At 53.3% G+C, this 24,888-nt stretch overlaps 1 protein-coding gene and 1 long non-coding RNA gene across 5 annotated transcripts in view; one reads left to right on the top strand and one right to left on the bottom strand.

The window, feature by feature from the left end:
* The window catches only part of ARHGAP25 (Rho GTPase activating protein 25), an 89,983-nt gene that overhangs the window by 22,871 nt on the left and 42,224 nt on the right, over positions 1–24,888 (bottom strand). For 3 of the 4 annotated variants that reach the window (XM_025470176.3, XM_025470183.3, XM_035696021.2), the window contains 2 exons: positions 17,754–17,841; positions 13,931–14,047 (listed from right to left, as the gene is read on the bottom strand). In XM_025470176.3, the coding sequence (XP_025325961.1) occupies positions 13,931–14,047; positions 17,754–17,841 (205 nt within the window). The remainder of the gene's footprint in view (positions 1–13,930; positions 14,048–17,753; positions 17,842–24,888) is intronic. The other variant, XM_025470191.3, reaches the window with a different exon arrangement.
* LOC118350013 (uncharacterized) lies at positions 10,519–16,928 on the top strand. Its single transcript, XR_004803028.2, has 2 exons — positions 10,519–11,267; positions 13,214–16,928. It is a non-coding gene; the product is annotated as an uncharacterized LOC118350013 (long non-coding RNA).

Genomic DNA, 24,888 nt, shown 5'->3' with positions numbered 1-24,888 from the left:
CCGTGTTACCTGTAACCCCAAAAGTTTTAGTGCGATGGTGCTAAACAAAATATAGGGGATGAGTTGTCCGTGACGTTTCCTAAAACGTCTAAATGTGGAGCGTTCTCTGTCACTCTTTTTCTCTTGACCCACATTTTTACTCGGCTAAGATAACAACTTGCTTTCACTGAGTACCTGTTGTGTGCTAGGAGTCGTGCTGAGCGTTTCACACGCTGTTCTCATTTCACCCTAACGGCAACCCCACAAGGTAGTAGAACTGTCATACTCATCACTCGCTGAGCCTCAGAGGCGCTACCGGACTTGCCAAGGTCAGGCGCCGGGGCATGGTGGTCAGAATTCAAGCCCGGGCAGTGAGCTCACCAGAATGTGCTCTTGACCGCGGCAGCAAGCAGGCAGTTTTGAATTTTGCTTGTGTCATAGAGCATCGGAAAATAACAGACCATCCCAGGGACGTCTCATACTGTATTAAATCGCGGCACTTTGCAGAATTTAGATTTTCTTCTATGTTTTACTATTTTTATTTTTCCTTAAGATTTATTTATTTATTTGGGAGAGAGATGGAGAGAGAGAGGAGTGGGAGGTGGGGGGAGGAGCAGAGGGAGAGGGAGAGTCCTCAAGCAGACTCCCTGCTGAGCACAGGGCCTGACCCGGGGCTCGATTCCAGGACCTCGGATCATGACCTGAGCCTAAATCCAGGGTCGGTCACCATCCAGGTGTCCCAAATGTTCTACTATTTTTAAAATTGCCACAGTGAACGTGCTTATCTACCTAGGAGGGTTCCTGGAACGTATTCAGTGCAATGTATAATTTCTAATTAATTGCTTAATTAATTAATTAACTTTTGGATGGGTGAATGTAGGCTTTTCACCCTTTTGAACTATTTCCTTAGGGCAAATTCCCACAGGTAGAATTACTGGGTCAAGTGGTTTGAACATTTTTATGACTCAGTGGTATGCAAACTGTTGTCCAGAAACATTTTTCCAAATGACACCGCCTCCAGCAAAGCATGTGTGGACCAGCTCTAACTCAGCCCTGCTGGGCCTGGCCCCATGATCCACACCCCCGCCCTGCCCCGGGGTAACAAGGTTAGTGGTTGAAGCAGGACAGTTGTTGGCTCCCCGCCCTCCCCCCAGAGCCCCATGCCCTTGGACTCCTGCAGGCTCAGAAGACAGGCCTCGGCTTCAGCTCTGTCCTGCGCCTCCGTCACACTTCGGAGCCCGATACCCCGACCCACTCAATTCCCAGGGCAGTGCTCCCCGAAGCCCTTTGGTTTTCTGTACAGTTCTCCCTCTGGCTGGTCCCGGGCCCAGCCTCTCTAGTGTGAACCCGCGCGCTCTCTCTCACTGCCCCCAGCCAGGCAGCGGGGTCCCTTCTCTGCTGTGCCCGGGCGCTGCTGCGGCTCCCCTTTCTAAATTGGCTCCAATTTACCCGAGCACACTGCCCCCCACGACCCCCCCGTTTGTAACAATCATTCACTTCTTCCCCAGGTGTCACAGTAGCATTTTCCAAATTACCCCTCAAAGTCCATCATCCCAGCAGGTGAGCCAAGGAAGGAGACGGGGTGGTCCCTGTGCTCCCCACTCCCCATCAGGCCTGCTGGGCTGCTATCTGCTTGATGCACTGCGTCTCAGTGAGACTGTTTGGTTAAATACTTCTGACAACGTTTGAAAGTTGGGGCTGGCTTGGTGGGTTGGCAGTTGGTCTGGCCCCCGCCCCCTCTCCCGTCTGACTTCAGGTCACACCCCCAAAGGCACCTTACCCCGCTGTTTCCCAAACCCACAGAGCTCTCCAGTCATCGTTATGCCCTTGCATGGTCTTCTCGTCGCCTGGTCTGCTCACCTCTCTTTCCGTGTCTGCTGGACTTTGTCTTCCTTGGCTTGGCTCTAATGTCATCATAGACATTATCCACGTCATTATCCACGTCATGATGACATTATCCATGTCATCACCTCTGACAAGCTTTCCTTGACCCCCACTTGGGAGATCCTGTCCCTTCCTTCTCAAATATCCCCATCCCTTTTGACACTGTACAGGAATTATTCGTAGGTACCCACACCCTCTGCATGACTAGGCTCCCCGGTGCCGGAAATACGGGGATGCCCCCTTTTCATCCCCAGGATGCAGCACCGGGCCTGGCACAAGGTCGATAGTATGTTTTGCCGAATGACTTGAGAGTTATTTCATCTTTAAGCAGGTGCTTTCCATGATTGATGACAACTGTGGCATCTCTAGCTTAAATACTAGTGAGATCTCCTCGGTGAAGGATTCAGCTTCACACGAACATTTCCTGAGTGCCAGCGGCAGGCCACGTGGAATGGGTAATGCAGACAAGAGAACGTAAGACACAAGTCTTGCTGTCAATAAATTTACTCTAGTTATACAAAAAATGAAATGAGGGCAGCCCGGGTGGCTCAGCGGTTTAGTGCCTCCCTTCGGCCCAGGGCCTGATCCTGGAGACCAGGGATCGAGTCCCACATCAGGCTCCCTGTAGGGAGCTCGCTTCTCCCTCTGCCTGGGTCTCTGCCTCTCTCTCTCTCTGTCTCTCATGAATGAATAAATAAAATATTAAAAAAAAAAAAGAAAGAAAATGAGATGAGCGCCTGCAATATGGTGGGAAACGGGAAGAAAATGATTGAAATGATCTGACTTCAAACATAGACCACATGTGTGGTGTGTGAGGAACACCTCAAAGGGAGAGGCAGACGCGTTTCAGAGCAGCTGAAACTCAGGCTCAAGGGGCTCCCTGGACTCTGATAGGGAACTGCCTCCCAGACACAACCTGGGGTGTTCATGGCGACGTCCCGTCCCAAACGGGAGCTCCATTCCTGGGGTCCCAAGGCAGATGCTCCGTTTTGCAGGTGGCCTGGAATCCAGCTCCTCCGTACAACCCACTGGGTAACAAGTCCCGTAGTTTTTCTCCCCATCCCAGCCTCTCAGCCTCATCCTGTGCTCATCCTCTATCCCTCACAGACCCCACAGCTAGTCCTTGCGATGCCACTGTCCCCGGTAAACCCACTTCCCAAGCCTCCTGTCTCCTCCATCACCTCTGCTCTGCTGACTCCCGGTACCCTCCCCAGGCCTTCGTCTGGTCACGCAGAGCTCCCAGGAGCACAGTATTCCATATCATGGAAGGTTATATTCCCAAACTCGGTAAAACCTTCATTCCAAACCCTCCCCCTCTGCCTTGCACTCCCCACCCTTCCTCCCTTCTGTCTCAGTGGATGACCGTGTCTCCTCTTTCCCTTCTCTCCCTAAGAGAGAATGAATTAACTCCCTCATTCCCCGTCCCTGCATTTCTGGCTCCTCTGTCCATCTTCTCGCAGAGGAAGGACCCTGTGCTTTCCTCTAAGATGTTGCTTTTCCGGCCTGTGCGTCCCATCCGTTTGCACCTCTTACAGGACATCACTGGATCTCTTTTCTATCTTAAATTTTTCTTTTTCCAGTCGGAAGAGCCCAAGTGAGTCTAAGTCTGCCGATTTACTGAACAATAACTTCCTACCCCAGCCCTCAGACAACCACTAGTTGCCTTCCTTCTCCTCATCAGTAGACCCATAAAGGAACATGTCTGCTTCCATCCTCACAGGCTCTACTTCTTCCCTTATCGACCTCTCAACCCATCCCAGGCCCAGTCTGCTTTCATGAGCCTGCATCTTTCCACTCAATCCACTCAATAAAGTTTCCAGTGCCCTCCTAATGGCCAGACACGGCCTATGTTCATTCCACACCTTGCTGGTCTTCCCTGAAGACTCCTGATGCTGCTGATTCTCCTTCCTCCTCAAGACTTTCTCCCTACGTCATGACAAAACCATCTGCTCTCATTCAGGTCCCATCTCCTTGCTGGCTTCTCTGCAATCTCCTTTACTGTGCTCCTTCCTCCACCTGCGCCTATAGTGCGTCACCTCCTGGCATTCCAACGTAGCTGTCTCCGCCCTCTAGACATTTTCTTTGACAAAGGTCCTACGATTCTGTACTTTTGGTATCACCTACAAATGGGTAACTTGTAAATCCACCTGTCTGGTCCAGATTGATCGATCGCTCAATCTCTCCATCCATCCAACCTTTCTCATCCAACATCTAATGGCAGTTCTCCCAGTGTCTTCTCCAATCTCACTCTTGTCTCCTCCCCGATACTCCCAAATCACGCTTATCCCGTAGCCTTCTTCCCAGGCAACAGCATTCAGTCACTCAAGCAGTCAAACGTCAGGTACTTTCCTAGGCATGGAGAATACAAAGCAATCAACGCAAGGTCCCTGCACTCACCGAACCCCATTAGCAAAAGTGTGCGTGTCAGGATCTTCTGCAACACCCTCTCGTTCCCTCCAAACAGATCAACACTTTCTAAATTAAACCATCTCTCTTCTCTGTCGAAATTATCGTGATGGTTTCTTTTGTGCCTCTGTTTCCTGTAAACTTCTTCTCCTGGAATTCACAAAATCATTCAGCAAATACGAACTGAGCGTGTGCTGGGGGCCAGCCTCTTTGGCAGCTGGAGATTATGATTAAAAGAATGAGAAAACAACAACGACAACAACGGTCTTTGCTTTTGAACACGCTGGAGCTCATACCCTTCCTCCCTCTCCCCACCTGGACACCTGATGTTCCTGCAGCAGGAGCTTCAACCGTTTTCTCATCAGAGGGAACCCATGGGTCCCTGCAGATGCTGTCTCCTGCCACTTCCCACGTAACTTAGTTTTAAACGTGTCTCTCCTCTCCTGGACCGGCTGCGGGCTCCTCCAAGGCAGACAGCCCACCCGGCTCACCCTCTATCTGTATTGCCTGGCACAGAGCCTGGCACGCGATGGACCAGTCCTCCAAGAACCGCCGCCAGCGGTCTCTCCTAGTTCTCTCACGGCCCTTCTCTCCCGGAAGTACTCTGACCAGCACTTGCTCTTGTCAAGGAGATCAATGGCCTTTACATTTGTAAAACCGAGAGGAGTCGAATTCTCAATGTTCCTCCTAACTGCTCTATCAGCACCATGTGACATCGCAAATCCCTCCTTCTTAAGACCCTTCCCACCTGGCTGTTGGCTGTTGCACTGGCTTCTCCATGTATCTCGTGGGCCACACTCCCTCAGCCTCCTCGGATGACTCCTCCTTCTCCCCCGTCCTCTGAATGCTGGAGCGTCCTGGGCCTCCCTTCCCTCACCCTCACATGCCCCCCCAGCACCCCCACTGCCTTCCTACTGCCCCTACAACGGGCGACACAGGACCTCACACCTCCTGCTGAGAAATCAGTCAGAGCCACTCCCTCCAACAAGGCATGGCCCCTACAGGCTCCAGAGGCAGCAGGACACGAGGGGAGAAAGAGCCTCCTGCTTTGCCTTAGTTTGCTTCAATCAGACGTGGCCACTTGCCATCCCGGGTCACGTGTGAGGAGTCAGGGGCAGAAGACTTCCCTGGAGCTCCCAAGCCCCGTCCTGAGTGACAGCCACCTCTGACTTCTCAGTCCTCGCCACTGCCCTTTGATCCTGCGTGGACGTGAAAGAGCCTAGAGCCCAAGGAGACTAGGGAGGGAGGAAGACGGCAGCCTGCGGGATGCGAGGCCCCTGAAGGCCACCATCCTCCCCAGGCCCCCCCCCGCCCCGCGCCGTGGCTGCACCCACTCCTTCAGGGAGAGCTAGTGCACTTGCCTCCTGCCCTCCCAGCCCGCCGTAACTCCCGACTGCTACTCGCTCTGTACCAGGCACTGCTGTCGCAATGGGTGTGAAGCTGAACTGACGGATGGATTATAATATATGATGTAATAATTCTAATTACGAATGCATTTAATTAGTTCAGCTAATTTCATGAAGTACCCTAGAAGCTTTCATGCGTGCTTTCTCCTAATCCCCATAAGAACCTCACAAAGTAGGTACTATCGTTCCATTTCGCAGATGGATAAACTGAGACTGGGGTTAGGAATGTCTCCGCCGTCATACCGCCCCGTGATTCTAGATTCAATACCTTCATCTCTCTGGCGTAGAGCCAGCGGAATACAAGCCTCCAGGTGAAATTTTAGGCATCACTAAGTCTCAGGGGGGAGGAACAAGGGCCGGCGGCTGCTCGGGGACCCCCGCACCCCAGACCTCTAACCTCCTCTCCAGGTTTGCGAGGCCACCCCAGGACCCTGAGGCGCTTTGGGGAAGCGGAGCGGGAGGATTCTGAGCTTGTCCCCCTTCCCCATCGCCCAGACCCCCCCCGCCCGGCCTCTGGTGCAGCCCGGCCCCCCTCTCCCGCTGGCCTGGCACCCGCGCTGGCCCCTGCGTCCCGTTCCCGGGGCTCCGCTCCAGGACGGCTCCAGGACAGCCACCCCGCAGGACAGGGACGGGGAGCTGGGTAGAGCACCTTGCAGGGGAAGAATGGAATCACAGAATAGGGAGGAAATACCTTTCTTTCGGAGCTTGGGGGTTTTCCTCCTGAAATTCCAGCAGGAGAGCTGTGCCAGGGCGGCAAGGCCACGGCCCAGGCCCCAGCGCGGCGACCTGAGGACGTGAGGCATGGCGAGGCCGCGGAGCCACGGCGGCCTCCCCCCGCCGCCCCGCCCCAGGACAGCCATCCGGCTCGCTCAGCACCTGCCTGCAAGGCCGGAGATCGCCGATCTGTCCGCACCTGCCCGGGCCTCGCTGGCCCTGCCCACACCTCCTCCCTCCCCGCTCACCTTCACACGCGCCGCTCGGCCTTTAGAGAGCGAGCCTGAAGCCCGCGGGCCGCCCGCCCGTGCAAGCGCCTCCTGTGACTCAGCAGCTGATTGTCACCTGCCACCCGAGGGCTAGCACGGAGGTGGGCAAAAAAAAAACCCAAAAAACAACAACATCCGGCGCACCAGCCCCGGGTGGCCTCGCTAGCACACCTCCCTTCCTGCCCTCCGTGTAGCACCGCGTGGGCACGAGCACGGGCCTCCGCCCGGCGCCCCCACCCCCAACCCAGAGGCCTCGGTCCAGCCTTCGGAGACAAGGGTCCCCGGCGGGGGGGGGGGGCACCGGGCTGGTTCCCCTCCCACTGAGACTTTAGCAGACACCGCGGCCTCCCTGCTAGCCGGCCCGGGGACTAGGGATGGCCTCAGCGTTGGGGGCTGGCGGGCCGCCAACCCGAGGTCCACCCCCTGTTCCCGCAGACGCTCGGGATCGGAGACTCGACCGCCACTGCCCCCTCCTTCCCTGTCGTGTCCACGGCCACGTCAGCCCTGCACAGCCCCCTCCCCCTCCACCAGCACCGCCCCCACCCAGGCCACCCGAGGGCCGAGGCCACCATCCTCAGCAGGGCCGCGTCCACGCGTCCATCCCCCGGCTCGGCAGCCTGTCCTCCCTGCCGAAGGGCCTGGGCGGGAGCTGCTCCTCCGGCTGAGGTCCATTCCTCTGCGCCCCCCTCTGCCTGCCGAGCCTCCACTGACCCTTCGGATTTAAGCTTAATCATCACGAGTTCAGGGGAGCCTCCCCCAATCCTCTTGCCCAAGACATTTCTCCCCCATGCATTCCGCGCTCCTCCTTCAGGGCCCGTCCCAGCCGTCAGGGCGCACGGGCTCACCCGCTCCGTGTCTCCTGCTAGACGTGAGCTCCGGAGCAGGGCATTGGGGTCACCGCCGCACCTCTAGGGCTAGCACCGCGCTCCGCACCTGGCACACGCTCAACGGATATTTGTTAAGTGAATAAATAAGGGTCTGTCTCGGGGGCGCCCGGGGGGCTCAGTCAGCTTAGCGCCCGCCTCTAGGTGTTGGCTCAGGCCGTGATGTCAGGGTGCTGGGATCGAGCCCCGCGTCAGGCTCCGTGCTCAGCCGGGGAGTCTGCTGGAGAGTCTCCCTCTGCTCCCTCTGTCCCTCCCCCTGCCTGTGCTCTCTCTCTCTCTCTCTCTGTCAAATAAAATACAGAAATCTAAAAAAAAAAAAAAAAAAAAAAAAAAAAAAGTATCTGTCTCATGATCCCCAAAGAAAAGGGGATCGCTGAAAATAAGTAAAAATCCTCCTTGGGGAGAGAGTAAAAAAAAAGAAAGAAAGAAAGAAGAAAACCCATCCTTCTTAATGTCCCTTTTAGCTAGAGAAAAAGACTCAGGGAACGCCTGGGTGGCTCAGCGGTTTAGCGGCACCTTCAGCCCAGGGCATGATCCTGGAGACCCGGGATCGAGTCCCGCGTCGGGCTCCCTGCCTGGGGCCTGCTTCTCCCTCTGCCTGTGTCTCTGCCTCTCTCTCTCTCTCTCTCTCTGTGTCTCTCATGAAGAAATAAAATTAAAAATCTTAAAAAACAAGAAAACAAAACAAAACAAAACAAAAAAACCATGGGCCCCGGCCCGGGCCTACCGTCAGGTCGCTCACAGCAGAACTGGGCACAAGGTAGTGCAGTTGCTTCCGTGCCCAGCAGCGGCCTGAGGGGAAACAGAGACGTGAGCCTCCGGGGCAAGAGGGAGAGGCAGGCTCTGAGGGAAGCCGGTCGTGATGCGGCCGCCCGCTGCCTGGGGTGGGACACAGAGGTCGGGTCCGCGCGGGGACCAGGGAGGACAGGACCCTCCCGCTGGGGAGAAAGAGACAAGTCCAGAAGTCCAGATGGGATCACCTCCCTTCGCTTTCTTCCACTTAAAGCAGGAAAACTTGGAATTGCATCCACAACTTCCAGGGGAAAAAAAATTAATCTCATTTTTCCAGCCTGGCCCTTAGGAAAGAACCATGCAGGGGGCAGGCGGGTGGGGGGTGGAGAGAGAAATCGGCTTGGCTAGGAAAGAGAAGGCTGGGACATCAGGGCGCAGCAAGGTGCTGCGTCCCAAGGGGGGACGTTGGGATTTACTATAAGAAGTGTATTTTTGGTCTTTTACCCATTTCCTCCCGGGAGCTCCCTAAAACTCCTGGAATTCGCAGTGTCGAGAGAGATAAAGGTTGTCTTTTGTTATGTTAATGAGGTGAGTTTTTGAAAAGCACGTGGAACCAACTGAAAGCAAAACCGACACCAAGGCCGGTGGAACCAGGATGACAGGGTCAGAAAGTGCAGCCCCGCTGCCCTCCAGGGAGCGGGAGGGGCTGGAGCCGCAGTCGGCCACTAACAGCCAAGGATTTAATCAACCATCGGATGCACCAAAACGTCCATAAACCCCAGAGGGATGTGGGGGGTGCGGAATTTCTGGGTTGGTGGCCGCCTGAAGGTCGGGGAGCATGGCACTCCCGGGAGGGCGCCCCTGACCCCGCCCCCGGGCACCTCTTCCCCCTCAGCTGTCCCTGAGTTCTATCCTTTTAGGACAAACCAACCGTCTAACCAGCGAGACGCTTCCTGGATTCTGGGAGCCGCTCTAGCAGGTGACGCACACCCGAGGCGGGGCGGGAGGAGGGTCTGCTCTAAGCCGGGTGGCCTGAAGCACGGATCCCGGCGGCACCTGGGGCCTGCGGGGCAGGGACAGGGGCAGGGGCAGTTCTTGTAGGGCTGGGCCCTCAGCCTGTGGGGTCCGATGGCATCTACCTAGAGACAGCATCAGAACTGCGGTCAGTTGTTGGACGCGTAGCTGGTGCCCAAGAATTCCCGGGACGAGTGGACATGGCCCCAGAATGGGACGAGGTGAGCGGAATGATTAGGGGCCGAGGAGCCAAGGGGGCAGTGGGGTGTGTGGCTCGTCCCAGAGGGGCTCTACGTCACAGTGTGGGTCCAGTAGCCGGGCAGCAAAAGGACCGCAGGCGCCGGCTGTCGCTCTATCAGAACAATTTTTCTGGAAGTTTCCACAGCTTTTAGCAGATTCTCTCAGACTTCTACAAACCATAGAGGGTCTCACCAAAGCTCACCATCGACACATCGGGAGAGAGATGGTTCTAGAGGCGGCCACCCACTTACCCAGTGATTTCCCAGCTGGTGGTCGTTCAGCAAAGAGCAGAGCCTGCGGTGTAGACCCCGGGGCCACCACGGACGGGATGGCCACCCCTGCCCATCCCCGGCCTCGGGCACCGTTTAGATTCTGGGGAAGGAATTCCCGAAGCGGGTGGAAGGCTCCCTCCAGCCCAGGGAGACCAACGTCAGGCAAACGAGCCAGATACTCAGCACGTGGGCAGAGAGAGAAAGGAAGCAGGAGCGAGGGGAAGGGGGCGGGAGTGGGCCAAGGAAGGGACCCCGCGTCCCCCTGGCTGAGCGGGAGGCTCACGGAGGAGGGTCCCAGCAAAGACCTGCCAAGCACCGAGTACCCAGCCCCGTGGCTACCCGGGGAGAGAGGAAGGAGCACATGACTGCGTGCCTGATAGGAACGGCCTCGGGGGTCGGGGGGAGGGGAGAGCACATGGGTTTCTGGGCCACCGCTGGGGTTTAGATGAGACGGTAGGGCACCTCACAAAGGATGGAGGTCGCGGAGGTGAGGAGAGGGAGGTGCTGGTGGGAAGAGCCACGGGAAGCCAGGAAGCCGCAGGAAGCTGGGGGTGTGCGCTGCAGGTAGGCAGGCCCTACAGGTGGGGGGGGGCCTGCAGGTGGGGCATGCGCTGCAGGTGGGGGGCCCTGCAGGTGGGGCATGCACTGCAGGTGGGGGGCCCTGCAGGTGGGCGGGCCCTGCAGGTAGGGCATGTGCTGCAGGCGGGGGGGGGGGGGGGGTGCCCTTCAGGTTGCTGGGTGGGGGGGTAGGCAGGCCCTGCAGGTGGGGGGACCCTGCAGGTGGGGGGGACCAGGCCCAAGGACCCCTCCATATGGGTCCAGGCCCGGTGCGGGCCCCTCCACTCATCAGCTACTTCCTCAGGACAGAGGTTTCCCATACAAGCAGGAGGAACCAGGGTGTGGCTTGCCTGGTGGCCCCACACTGGACTCTGCTGTCTTGAAACGCCTTCTGCCCGGGACGGGGCATTCAGACTCAACGAGAGGCCTGAAACATCTGAGATGCCACGTCACGGACGAATTCTGTTCTTTGAATAAATAAATAGGCTTCCTCTGGACTTTCCCCTGCCCGCAGGATCTCTGCTCGATTTGCTTCTCAGGTGGTGCGGCGGGGTAAAGGAGAAACCCCCGCGTGGATTAGAACCCGGGAGGGCAGCTCGCACGGCCACGCTGAGCCAAGCACCATCTAAGGCACACAGACGTCGCCGTCGGGGCAGCATTTTGACTCAGAATAAGTGCACAATCCGGCGACGGCCGTTGCCCTTGTCCCTTGTCGCTGCAGGCTGCCTAAAGCCCTGGGCTGGGGAAGGCAGGAAACATGGACGGGGCCCACCGTCTCGGGGCAATCCGGAGGGTCACAGCGAAGGCTATCCAGGCTGAATGGGATACAAGGGAGCTTTCAGCACGAAAAACCTCACCTGGGACTGATGAGCACGGCCCGAAACACAGTGTTTAGGACCTGGGAGATGGGTAAGGAAGCCCTGCTCCTCCTTTGGTAACGGGATGGCGGTGGCGGGCGTTCTCGAGCTTGGGTGTCCCACCAGTGACTCCTTTCCTCCCAGGCCCCGCTAGGCAGGACCGCCCCCTTGCCCCAGCGCCTGAGGCTGCACAAGTGGTCTCCTGACCCCAGCGAAGCCCGCGGAGCTTCTTTCCCAGGAGGCTGGAGTGCGGAGGTGCAGGCTGAGCTTGTCCCTGCTGTGCTTGGGACGGAAATACAGCAAAGCTGGGGCTGGCACCGCTGTCTTGGGCCAGGAGGAAGTACCGGGGGCCGCTAACCACGCAAAAACAGGCAGGCACGCAGGGAAAAGCAGAACGCTACGCTACGTGGCCCCAGAGAAACCTACAGAATAAGCTCCGGGCCCATGGTCCACTTCTCTGCCCCAAACCCTTGACTCCTCTTGGCAGCTCTCCCATGGCTTCCTTCAGTAGCTACCGTACCAACCCAGTAAATCCCTCTCTGTGATTTGATTTCCATTTTTTGTAACCAAAGAATCCCTAAAATGAATCAATACGACAACATGAAAAAGAAAAAAAAAACCCTTTAGCTACAAAATAAAAGGTATTAAATTGTATATATTAGAATCCCTGAAATGAATCGATACGACAATATGAAAAAGGAAAAAAAAACCCCTTTAACTACAAAATAAAAGGTATTAAATTGTATATATTAGAATCCCTGAAATGAATCAATAGACAACATGAAAAAGGAAAAAAAAACCCTTTAGCTACAAAATAAAAGGTATTAAATTGTATATATTAGAATCCCTGAAATAAATCAATACGACAACACGAAAAAGAGAAAAAAAAACCCTTTAGCTACAAAATAAAAGGTATTAAATTGTATATATTAGAATCCCTGAAATGAATCGATACGACAATATGAAAAAGGAAAAAAAAAACCCTTTAACTACAAAATAAAAGGTATTAAATTGTATATATTAAAATCCCTGAAATGAATCAATACGACAACATGAAAAAGGAAAAAAAAAAACCCTTTAGCTACAAAATAAAAGGTATTAAATTGTATATATTAGAATCCCTGAAATAAATCAATACGACAACATGAAAAAGAGAAAAAAAAAAACCCTTTAGCTACAAAATAAAAGGTATTAAATTGTATATATTCCATGCTTGTCATTCTGGAAAAAAAAAAAAGGAATATATATATGAATACCACCTGAAAAGAAAACATAAAAATTCCTCCCGGTGGTTTCAGGGGTGATTATTTTCCTCTATTTTTTTCCAAATTTTCGCAGAATTGTTATGGTGCTCATAATTTTTTAAAGAAACCATTGAGCAACCCAATAAATATTTAATATTTGAGCTGTAAAACACCCTCCCCAGCACACACACACGCACACACACACACACAGACTTCCAAAATAATAGGCAGAACAGTTGATAAATAACTATATCCAGTTATCCTGGAGTTGACACAAAGTACGTTCCTAAAAAGTTGAGGGAAAGTGGCCCCTCGAGATCTCCCATATCAGTTCTTTCATGCCTCTCATGAAAGGAAAAAACATACTGGGTTCGCCTGTTTGTTAATTGCAGTTTGTTCTTGTTTTGTTTAGTTTTTTACGTATATTCGATTTAGTTAACAGATGGTGCAGTATTAGTTTCAGGGGTAGAATTGAGAGGCTCATCAGTTGCACGTGACACCCGGTGCTCATGCCATCACGTGCCCCCCTTCATGCCCGTCCCCCAGTCACCCTGTCCCCTCTCCCCTCCCCTCCAGCGACCCTGTTTGTTTCCTAGAGTTGAGCGTCTCTTATGGTTTGCCTCCCTCTCTGTTTTCATCTTATTTTATTTTTCCTTCCCTTCCCCTATTCACCTGTTCATCTGCTTTGTTTCTTAAATTCCACATATGAGTGAAATCACATGGTATTTCTCTTTCTCTGACTTTTTCCACTCAGCACGATACCCTCTAGCTCCATCCATGTCATCGCAAAGGGCAAGATTTCACTCTTCTTGATGGCTGAGTAATACCCCACGGCACGCGTATACACCACCTCTCTTTACCCATTCATCTGCCGATGGACATCTTGGGCTCTCTCCGTATTTTGGCTATTGTGGACACCGTGTTAACTGCAGGTATGTTTTTCACGGCAGTTTCTCCTCCAGTGTGGACCCAACACCAGGGCACCCAAAAAACTCAAACACTCGAGCCATGGAACCCAGAGAAGTGCTCACCCTGAATTGACGGAAAACCCGTGAGCGGGACGCAGGTCCTGAACCTCTCCCCAGTCTGACCACCCCAGTTTTGACCAACCGCTTGACTTTCCTGTGCTGCTCAGCCTCCCCTAGCTTTGGGCACGGATCTTGCCATCACCCTCTCAGGCCCCACGACCCCATAACCGGGCAGAGTCCTGGTGCTGCAGAACGTTGGTGCTTCAGGGCATCACATAGGTGCAAAGGGCCGCAGGCGGCCCAGCTAGTCTAGAGTCGGCTCTTTGAGGTCGTGTAGGGGGGAGGCTAGATGCTTGGCAATGAGTGTGGCTTCAGAGTTGTCCTCCTGTGGTCTCCCCTGGACACTGTTCAAGGAGGGAGCTATCTATCGTGTCTGGAGCTACTAACTCCCCATCTTTGAGATGCCACAGACACCTGCCCAGGAACGTCCGCAGAGTCCTTACCTCCGGAGGGCGTGCCAGCGACTCTCCTAAGGAATTTAACCCACTCCTCCATTTCCGCCTGAGAGCTGGCCATGAGGACATAGGAGTCCTGTCCTGTGCGGCTCTGGTCCCATGAGGCTGGAGGAAGAAGTAATACTAATGAAGGTCTTCGAGTGGCGAGCGGCCCAAGGGAAGCAAAGGGAAACTAACCCTCAGCTGCTTCCTTGGTTCAATTAAACAAGCAGGCACACGACACAAAGGCGTAATCTGCTTATCCTCAAGGGAACCAAAACTCTAATTCCATAGATAAATCATTGAGCACCGCTGGTTTGCAATTGGGATGCCCTGGGCTGCGGTGTGCTCCTGTGGGGGAGAGAAGCCATTTCCTGCCAGAAAGGAAGAGGAGTTCACGGGGCAGCGTCAGTGTTAGAGGAGACAGGCTCAGCCCGCACGAGTTTGAAGCTCGGAGCCCATCACGCCTTCACAGAGTTTCCCAAGCTACTCATGAGCTCAGCTGTTGGGGTGGGCACGGGATAGCAACTCGGGAGGGAGGGACGATGAGCACCCGTGTGCCTTTCTCACAAAATCAGTGCTTCCTTACTCAGAACTTCTACTCTCCTACCTGCACGAGACGTTGTAAAAAGGAAGGTTCTCAAGACGTAGTTGATGGACAAACGAAGTTCGTTAGGACCTTATCATTTTCACTTTAAACCCACGATTACGGGCAGACATATGTAATGCTTCCCGGGTCTGTGTTAGCAAGTAGACAGGAAGGTGGAGGAAACGACGAGGCGAGGTGGAAGGGGAGAGGAAACCAAGAGGAAGAATGAGAGAAAGAGACAGAAAAGAAAAACCAGGACAGAAAAGGAGAAGAGCGGGGAGAAGGAAAGCATCAAGCGCAGGTCTTAGGAAGGATAAGAACACAAGAGCAACCCCTTTCAATCACGGGATTCTATTAAATTCTATTAATTAAATTCTATTAAAAGTGTCTATATAAACATCAACCCATTCTTCTCACAATGTCAGGGCCTTTCTCTCAAAAAGAGTTAGTTCCAGCACCCTAATTGTGCCCCACACCGAATTTTCTTCAAGGGCAACAAAAAAAAACCTTCAAATTGCCTTTGGTCCGGATCTCTCGAGCCTCTATTAATATCACCACCGCGTTCTTTTGAGCTCTGGAACAACCCAGTTCTGAATCTATCTTATCAAAAGGGTCATCAGCTCTTCTGACCAGAAGGGTCAGTCCATGGAGGCCCTTGACCACTCCTCAGACCTAGGTGTTTCCAGAAGTAAAAGAGGAAGTGGAAAGCGGTCGGGGTGGAACTAAAGGATCCTGTAGCAATCAAGGTGTCCCTTTGAAGTAGAATGGGCGCTGGGATCATTTCTGCGCTACAGCTAATGGAACTCAAGCCCCGAGATGCAGACACCTGCCCGCTGGCACCCCGTAAGTTATATGGCCAAACTCAAGGCACGGCCCCTGCTCTTTCTCCCAATAGTTGCCACTGGCCCCTGCTGCTTCCAGTTTGGCCTTGGCCAAAATTCGTCTGGCATACTTCTCCACCATGGCTGTTCTCCAGTCTACCCTGTTATCAAAAACATGCCTTTTCGGTTTACCCTGACTTCTGGGAGAGCTTTTAGTTTTGTCCTTAGTTTTGTCTCTCAATGCGGTTGAGAAAACCCCCTGCTCTCAGGATGCCCCTGAACGGCTACGGACTCACCCTTCTGGTCAAAAAAAGCCAATGACGCGATGACACGACGGCTTCTAAATCAAGTCATCGCAAAGGGGTAGAGAAGGTGATGCTCCATGATATGAGATGGGTTCAAGCGGTCAAAACCAGAGGGAATTTGAAAATCTTCCCTAAATATCAACTAATGGAATATCCACTCTATTTGAAATGGTAAGTGGCTGCCCGGTCCCTACCTCAATCAGGGTTGTTTTTTTTTTTTTTTCCGCTCTTTCTTCCATTTAATTATTCCATTGTGCTTAGTCCATCATAAGCCTCTCCTAGCTTTGGGCATGGATCTTGCCATCACCCTCTCAGGCCCCACGACCCCATAACCGGGCAGAGTCCTGGTTCCCCATTAGACTAAGAGCACACGAGCTTGTTCTTTGCTGGATTCCCAGTCCCTGTCATAGGGCCTGGCTCATATAGCAGGTACTCGATGAATCTGTTGTGACATCTCACAAGGTGAGATGAGAATTAAATGCAACAAGAGGAAGAATGCTTGGTATCCCTGATGACTTCCTTGGGGTGGAAGGAGAACCGATGGCGATTGTGTGAGAAGTCGGCAGGGAGAGGGAAGCTTGTCCTGCACTCCTGCCCGCCCCAAAACACAGTGTGACGACAGCGAAAGTCTTCTCCCTGGCTCTCGTGCACCCAGTGCCGGTGGTCACAGAGGCCCCGGTTAGGAAGAGCGTGACAAGAAAGGAACTGAAATGTCTCTGCACCGTGAATACAGGCTTGCCTCATTCTAAGTTGGGTGAAGACTTGACAATGATGCCTTTAGGGAACCTTCAGGAAAGTGGCTCCCACCCGACTACTACTGCTTTAGGGTTGTTTGTTCTTATGAGACGTGTGTGTGCATGTGCAAGCAATGCACCTGCACACCCAGGAGACCGCAGCAGGTGTGAGTGATGATGAGAGGATAAACCTTGGTCCTGCGTAACATAGCAATCCTCACGGGCCCACGGGGAGTCAGCAGCCAGAGCGCCCAGTAGGGTCACCCTCGATGGAAAGCTCAGGCTCTGGGACGCGTGTTACCATGGACGCTTGCATCCCATGAACCGGGAGAGGGGTCCTAGGACTAGAGGAATCTTGGAGGGAAAGAAGTGGGGCTTTCTCAGAGATGAGACACTAAAAAAATAAACTCTTTCTTTGGGAGGTGGTGAGAGAGATGGACAGAGCCTTGGATGAAAAACAAACACATAAACCAAAAAAAAAAAAACCCCACAAAGGAGTGCCCATCAGGAAGGAGGCCACCTGGGAAGAGCCTAACTTTAAAAAAAAGTTTTTTTTAATTGTTTTTCTTTGTTTTCTATAGTAGTAGCCAGTTTTAGGATTGATTTCTACATTATACTTTCCTCTAGTGATCCCCAAATGTCAAGCGCTTACATGGCACTAGCGACATGTCGGTCACTACACCAGGTGGGCCCAATACGTTTCTTTCTTTAATCCTCACTGTCATCCTCGTTGTGCCCATTTCACAGATGAAGAAACAGTGGCAGGAAGAAACGAAATCACGTGCTCACAGTTATGCAAATACAAGGTGGCAGGGCCCGAGTCGGAGCAGGGCAGGCGAGCTCTACAGCGGGGTCACCTGTCAGGTGCGGCCACCTTGTGGGAGCAGTAGGGAGGGGGCCCGGGGCCGCCCGGCTGCACCCCCCGCCCAGCAGCCCCCGAGCTCCTGGGGGAGGCCGGGGCCGGGAGATGAGCCAGAGACCTGGAGCAGGACGCCCGCAAACACAAACGTCCCTCGAGACGGAGCAGGACGGTCCCCTGGCCCCAGGAGCACTTGAGAAGGGGGCGTTCACCTGGGCAGCAGCACCCACGTGCGGCCCTAGCCCCGTGGCAGAGGCGACCCAGTGCCTGACGCCTCTTTGCTGTCATTTAACCTCAATGACTCAGCCGTGCTGGTCACAGGCCACCTCCGACCCCGGAGACGGCGACGTGTCACCGCATTCGTCTCCACGCACTGCTCAGCCTCGAAGCTGCACTCCCTGCGGCGGGCGGGCCGGGGCGCCTTTGGGAGTCCAGGCCGAGTCCGCGGCGTCCCTGGCCCCGCGCCCCCGAGTCTCCCAGCTCGGGGATCCCAGAGGGCCTCCGTCCCCACGCGTGCTGCCTACCTGGGATGACTTCGAAGACAAACTTCCCCGCCTCCTCTGGGTTGGTGGCGATCTCCTTGATCGTGCCTCCTGGTAGGTACAGGCAGCCCTGAAAGGTCAAAGGTCAGCCCCATGAGACCAGCAGCACTCCTGTCACCTAAAATTACGTTGAGGGACAGACGGGAGAAGGATGGGCTGGGACGCGGGAGCCACCCGAGGACGCGCCAGGCGCCTGGAGAGAAAACAAGGCCCTGACGGAGGGCCGAGGGGACGGGCCGGCGCTGGCGTCTGTCCGATGACCGGTCTCCTGGCCGCCGCCGCCGTCCCATCCTCGTAAGCAGCGGAGCCGGGCATGCCCCGGGCTCCCACCAGCTGGTCAGGCGGGCCCTCCAGCGCCGGCTGCCTGGGCCCCGGGGACTGAACCACGGGCGGCACCGATCCGGAGGCCGACGACTTGGCAGCAGCCCGAGCTGCGAGAGCACATCCCAGGGTCTGGCCCTGGGCCCAGCACGCAGGATACGCGCCCATCTGGTCCCGCAGCGGACCCAGCATGTGTGGCCCTGCGCACCTAGCAGTGGGGGGACCAGGGGGCCTACTTCCCCCGATGTCATGGGGCTGCGGAGGGACGGGTGGGAACCGGCCCCGACGGTAGTTAAAGCTGACAGGGCAGGGACCCAGCAGCCTAGTGTCCCCTGGGAATGGGGACGAGGATCACGGATGCTCGAGGCCAGCGAGGATGAATGCGAGACGGAGAAACAGGGCCTCCCGCGGGGCTCAGCTGGCAGCCTCACCATGCAGGGCACCCTGCGGCAGGCAGCACCCCCCCGGGTGCCCACCCAGCATCTCCCCAGGACCCCGGTCCCTGCCCGGCATCTCCCCAGGCCCTGCCCGGCATCTCCCTAGGTCCCTGCCTGGTATCTCCCTAGGACCCTGCCCAGCATCTCCCTGGGTCCCCGTCTGGCATCTCGCCAGGTCCCCACCTGGCATCTCCCTAGGCCCCCGCCCGGGCATCTCCCCAGGACCCTGCCCAACATCTCCCCAGGCCCTGCCTGGCATCTCCCCAGGTGTCCATCCAGCATCTCCCCAGGTCCCCACCCGGCATCTCCCCTGGTCCTCGCCCAGCATCTCCCCAGGCCCGCTCCCAGCATCTCCCCAGGCCCCCGCCCGGCATCTCCCCTGGTCCCAGCCCAGCATCTCCCCAGGTACCTGCCCGGCAGGTATCTCCCCAGGCCCCCAGCTGGCACCTCCCCTGGTCCAAGCCCAACATCTCCCCAGGTCCCCTCCCGGCATCTCACCAGGTCCCCACCTGGCATCTCCTCAGGCCCCCAGCTGGCACCTCCCCTGGTCCCAGCCCAGCATCTCCCCAAGACCCTGCCCAACATCTCCCCAGGCCCCGCCTGGCATCTCCCCAGGTGCCCATCCAGCATCTCCCCAGGTCCCCGCCCAGCATCTCCCCTGGTCCCCGCCCGGCATCTCCCCAGGCCCCCGCCTGGCATCTCCCCTGGTCCAAGCCCAACATCTCCCCAGGTCCCCTCCCGGCATCTCCCCAGGTGCCCACCCAGCATGTCCCCAAGTCCCTGCCTGGCATCTCCCCAGGCCCCCGCCTGGCATGTCCTCAGGTCCCTGCCCGGCATCTCCCCAGGCTCCCACCTGGCATCTCCCCAGGTGCCCACCAGCATCTCCCCAGGTGCCCACCACATCCCCCTAGGTCCCCACGGCCGCTGCGTCCTCTAGTCACAGATGAGGAGGCCAGTCCTGCGGCGACTGCACCACGGGACGTGGCTCCTTTGTGCCCCCTCAGCCTCTATCGATGGCCAGGGTAGGCAGCGGCAGGTTCCAGCTGCGTGAGGGCAGGGGTCCCGGGGCAGAGTGGCCGCGAGGAGCACCGGCACCAGAACCTCCACTAACGTCGAAAACAGAGGGCGGCCTTGGAAACTCCCGGAGCAAACGAAGCCAGTGCAGCCAGACCCAGCGGGGCGTTGCTTACTTTGCAAGGCCGAGGTGACCCGGATCATTTCTTGCTTATGCCTCTGGGAGTCATGGGCAGAACTTGAACTGCAATCACTGACCAGTTTCCTATCATTTAAGGAAATGCTGGAGCAGGGGCTGGGGTGGGGGGCGGGGGGAGAGGCAGAGGGAGAGGGAGAGAGGGCATCTCCAGCGGACCCTGCACTACGTGGGGCTCGATCTTGTGACCAAGCGGTCCTGACCTGAACTGACCTCAAGGGTTGGGCATTTACCGAAGTCACCGGGCGACCCTAAGGGAATGCTGACATGATAACTAACTATTCACCTTAAAGAATAAACAGCCAGTGCTCTCTCACTTAAAAAGCTGCTCTGTAACAAGCTATCCCTGAGCCTCATTCCCCGTCGCGGTGTGAGGGTTTCCGGTTTGCACACTTTCTGCTGCATGCACAATTTTTTTTTTTTTTTTTTTTTTTTTTGCCGGCTACTACCTCGGGGATTTGCTGGTTTTACTTCTGTTATTTCTGAACTTTTGAGAGCATAAGGGCCAGAGCCCTAAGGAGCTCTCAGGTCAGCTCAGGAGCCTGAAGGGAATACATGCTTCTTGAGAGTCTGGAGAGAAAAATGTCTAAGACTGAGTGAGAAAAAAGAGTGGAAGCAAAAGAGGAAAAGTAGGAGGAAGAGGGGACAGAGGGGAAGTGGAAAGGAGGGGGGAGGGACAAAGGGGAAAATATCTGTTTATAAAATATCTGCACTTTTCTACATTTCTCTAATTTTATTGCTTGAGAATAACCTCCACCTGCATGGTCCTCATCATGTCCAAGTAATATCAGTGTCCTTGGGGGACGGGGCGGGTGGGGGGGAGCGGAAATGTCCTCGAGACTGTGCAGCTGGGCTACTTTGCATGACTTATGGCCCCAAATAAAAAGCCGTGTTATTTTTAGACAAGGAGGAGCAGTGTCGGGCAAAAGAAAAGAATAATTTCAGAGGCACCTGCCTCTTCCCAATTGACCTGTTGTTTGATAGGCCTAAACCGCTTTCATCCAAAAGCAGTAAAAATAAAATACCGAGCTCCTAAGTACCGTGAATCGAGCAGTCTCAAGGAGCCGGGCCCTGGCTCCGCGCCCTGAGCACGTTGGCACGTCGAGCCTGGGCGAGGGCGCAGGCAGGGGCCAGGGAGGTTCGGTGGCTGGCCCAAGGCCACGGCGCCCGGCGGAGGAAGGCTGCGATCCCAGCCCAAGTCAGTGGGACTTGGACGTACCCTGGGGGAGGACGGCACCCTCAGGTGACTCGCCAAGCGGCCGACCGTACGCCCTTCAAGGGCCTTGAGCATCGTGAGGGCGGCCAGCGGTGGGGGGGCCTGCACAGGGCAGGGGGAGGATGTCCCCGTGCCCCACCAGGCAGGTGACTGGGTGCACTGTGAGCAAGGGTGCTCCGGGCCCACGGCCTCGCAGGACTGCCAGGCTGAACCGTCACAGTTTCAAGGGACACGGTGAGCCAGTCGTCGAGCACGGCCGGCATCACGCGCTAAGTCATCTACGCTTACGAGGAAACCGTTCGTATAAAAAATAAAGGGGATGATACTCGTGGCCCCCCAGTTAGCGAGTGTATTTTACTATTATTCCTGTTCGTGTATGTGGTGTGTGCATCCGTTCTGGGTGGTACAAAAAAAAATTGCTCCAAGACCTTGTGCTGGGCGCTTCTCTTCCCCGCTCTGCGCTCAGCGCGGCCCCAACTGTGGGGACTCACGGCCGCTCACAGCCACGGCCTGCCCCCGCCACAGACCGCGGCCACCCGGCCACCCGGCCACCCGGCCACCGCGGCCAGGCCCCCGGAGGCAGGGACACGCCACAGGGCCCGATGACGCTGGGACTGGCCAGAGCCTCGCCGCCGCGGGGACTCTAGCACGTTGGCCGAGCTTCTGTTTGGAACCATCGCCCTGATGAAGAACCTTCTGGAAGGAGCTACATCAGGCCCACCGAGCCCCAGGCCGCCAGAGCTGGGCCCCTCGCGGAGACCTGGGGGACATGCAGGCGCCCCGGGAGGCAGGCACAGGCGTCCCCCAGAGGGGCCCCTTAATCGACTGCGCCCTTCTCCTCTGTTGGACGTTAGGCTCACAGTTCTCCATTACGGACAGCACCGCACCTATCTTCTTTCTTTTGGATCATTTCCTAAAACCAAAATGACTCGATGTAAGCCTATGATATTTTTTTTTTTTTGGCTCTTGGAAATCTGGCCAATGGCTTTCTAGAAAGTTTGCACCAGCTCATATGCATATCATCAGCGTACACGAGCACGAGGGCCTTTTTCAGCTGATTGCTCCAAGATTACTGGGGTTTCTGTTTGAAATTGTTGTTTTTTTTTTTTAAGAGAGAATATGTGGGCATGTTCTCTTTTTTTTTTTTTTAAGATTTTATTTATTTATTCATGAGAGACCCAGAGAGAGAGGCAGAGACACAGCAGAGGGAGAAGCAGGCTCCACGCAGGAAGCCTGATGCAGGACTCGATCCCGGGACCCCGGGGTCACACCCTGAGCCGAGGGCAGATGCTCAGCCTCTGAGCCACCCACGTGCCCCAAGTTCTTCTTAAATTTATAATGAATTTATACCTTCATTATAGAAAAATCAGAAAATGAACATAAAGGAGGAAATTTAAAAATTGTGTAAAACTCCACTATCAGAGATAACCACTATTAATAGGTCCACGTATTTCTCTCCCACCAAGCCACTTTCCCATAAGTTCACTTTCAATACTTTTTTCCCTCAACAATGGGATTAGTAGATACATCATCCTCTGCTGTAAACTGGCCTTTCTTTTTTGTTTTTGTTTTTTTTTTTTTTGCTTTTGTTTTTTGAAGCAATATTATGGATATCTTTCTAGTTCAAAAAGTATTAGTTGAGGGCGTCACAGCAGACTTGTAGTCTGTGGTATAAACACACAAACGGTCCTTGATACAACTTAGTACCTACCACTGGGCATTGTTTTCAACATCAGTATTATAAACAACACTGTGGTGAAAACCTGTACGGGTCGATTTATCATCGACATCAGTCTTGGGGCGCCTGGGAGGCTCAGCTGGTTAAGCAGCCGCCTTCGGCTGGGGTCGTGATCTCAGGGTCCTGGGGTCGAGCCCCTTGCCCAGCTCCCTGCTGAGCACGGAGTCTGCTTCTCTCCCTGTCTTTCCCCACCCCTCACCACCAGTATGCTGTCTCCCTCTCTCTCAAATAAATAGATAAAATATTTTTTAAAAGTAATTATCAGCATCAATCTTAAGCAATCACTTTGGTTGAATTCCTAGAATTAGAAATGTAGGGCCGAAGAGTTTACATTTTTGAAAAGGCATGTCTTACCCTCCGGAAAGGTGGTACAGGTTTTCATTTCCATCGGCTCTGCATTATAATCCCTATTCCCTGTCCTTACCAACGCTGAAATTTCTAGAAAAGCTTTGCTAATTTGATAAGGGGATGGTGATGTTTCGTTAGATTATGTTTCATGTCTAATTTTTACTGAGACTGAACTTTTTATTTATTTTTTAATTTTTTTTTAAAGATCTTATTTATTTGATTTATGAGAGACACAGACAGAGGCAGAGACACAGGCAGAGGGAGAAGCAGGCTCCATGCAGGGAGCCCGATGTAGGACTCGATCCCAGGACCCCGGGATCACACCCTGAGCTGAAAGCAGATGCTCAACCACTGAACCCCCCAGGTGTCCCTGAACTTTTTTATATACATGTGTTGGCTATTACATTTCTTGGTAGATTGTCCACTTGTGTCATTTGCTCACTTTTCTATTGAGATATTTGGACTTTTTTTAAAATTAGGTTTGAATACTTTAAATATTAAGTATATTTGTTTACCACATGCATACATATATAATATTTTCTTCCTTATTATTTGCTTTTTCACTTTGTGATGCTGGTTTTTAAGATACAGTTATTTTTATTTATGCAATTAAATAGCCTTTCCCTTGTGCTATTTTTGTTGCTTATCCTATGCTTGAAAAACACCTGCCTTCCAAAGATTATGCAGATAACTGCATTTTCTTCTAGGTCTTTTATGAACTCATTTTTTTTTTAACATTGAAGTTTTCAGTCCATCCAGAATCATGAATGGTGTGAAACAGAGCCTAGAAACATGCCTTTATTTTTTTCCCCAAGAATTTAGCTCAACTTTCATCTCATTTCTAGATGTTTCTCTATGAATCCCAAAACAATATTAAATGATAGCATAAAAAAGTGCTTTGTTTTTAACAGATTTTTTTCATCTTAATGAAAGAATTGTTGATATATAAGTCTATGAGAATGTCCACTTAATTCTTATTCATAATAATATAAAAATATCAACCCAAATTTTCAACTAATAAGTTAAATAAATTATAGAATGTCCATACAGTGGATTATTCTGCAACCATTAAGAATTACATTGTAAAATAATATTTAATTATAATAATAATAATTCATGACTTATTGTTAACTTTTTAATTAAAGAATATTATTATACTAATTTGCATTTAAAATAGACTGGTTTCTAAATGTATATGTATAGAAAGGACTGGAAAAAGCGAGAATTTAGGTGACTATTTCTTACTAATGGGATCATTCTCATTTTCTGCTTTGTGCTCATCCTCATCTTCCAAATTTCCTACCATGCACACATATAGCTTTTGTAATCAAAGTATCCATAGCTAAAGGCAGTAAAATCATCTTTCTAATACATTATCATTTTATCTCTAAAAGCTTTTTAAAAAACTTTTTATACCTGAAATGAGTATTGGATTTTTTTTTTTTTTGAGTATTGGATTTTATCAAGTGCTTCTTTCAGCCACAATTTTTCCTTATTTGACTTATTGATCTCAGCCTATTGATATTCTATTCATAGATTCCCTTAAAAAAAAAACCCAAAAAACAACAACAACAACAAAAAACAACACAGGGCAGCCTGGGTGGCTCAGTGGTTTAGTGCCTCTTTCGGCTCAGGGCGTGATCCTGGGGTCCTGGGATCGAGTCCCACGTCGGGCTCCCTGCATGGAGCCTGCTTCTCCCTCTGCCTGTGTCTTTGCCTCTCTCTCTCTCTCTCTCTCTCTCTCTCTGTTTCTCATGAATATATAAATAAAATCTTTAAAAAATAAAAATTAAATTAAACTAAATTTAATTTAATTTAAAAACAAAAACAAAAACCTAGAACAAGCT

Source organism: Canis lupus, chromosome 10 (genome assembly GCF_003254725.2).
Source record: "Canis lupus dingo isolate Sandy chromosome 10, ASM325472v2, whole genome shotgun sequence".
NCBI lineage: Eukaryota > Metazoa > Chordata > Mammalia > Carnivora > Canidae > Canis > Canis lupus.
The sequence above is the reverse complement of the archived record's forward strand: the minus strand, read 5'-3'. Positions and strand labels throughout refer to the sequence as shown.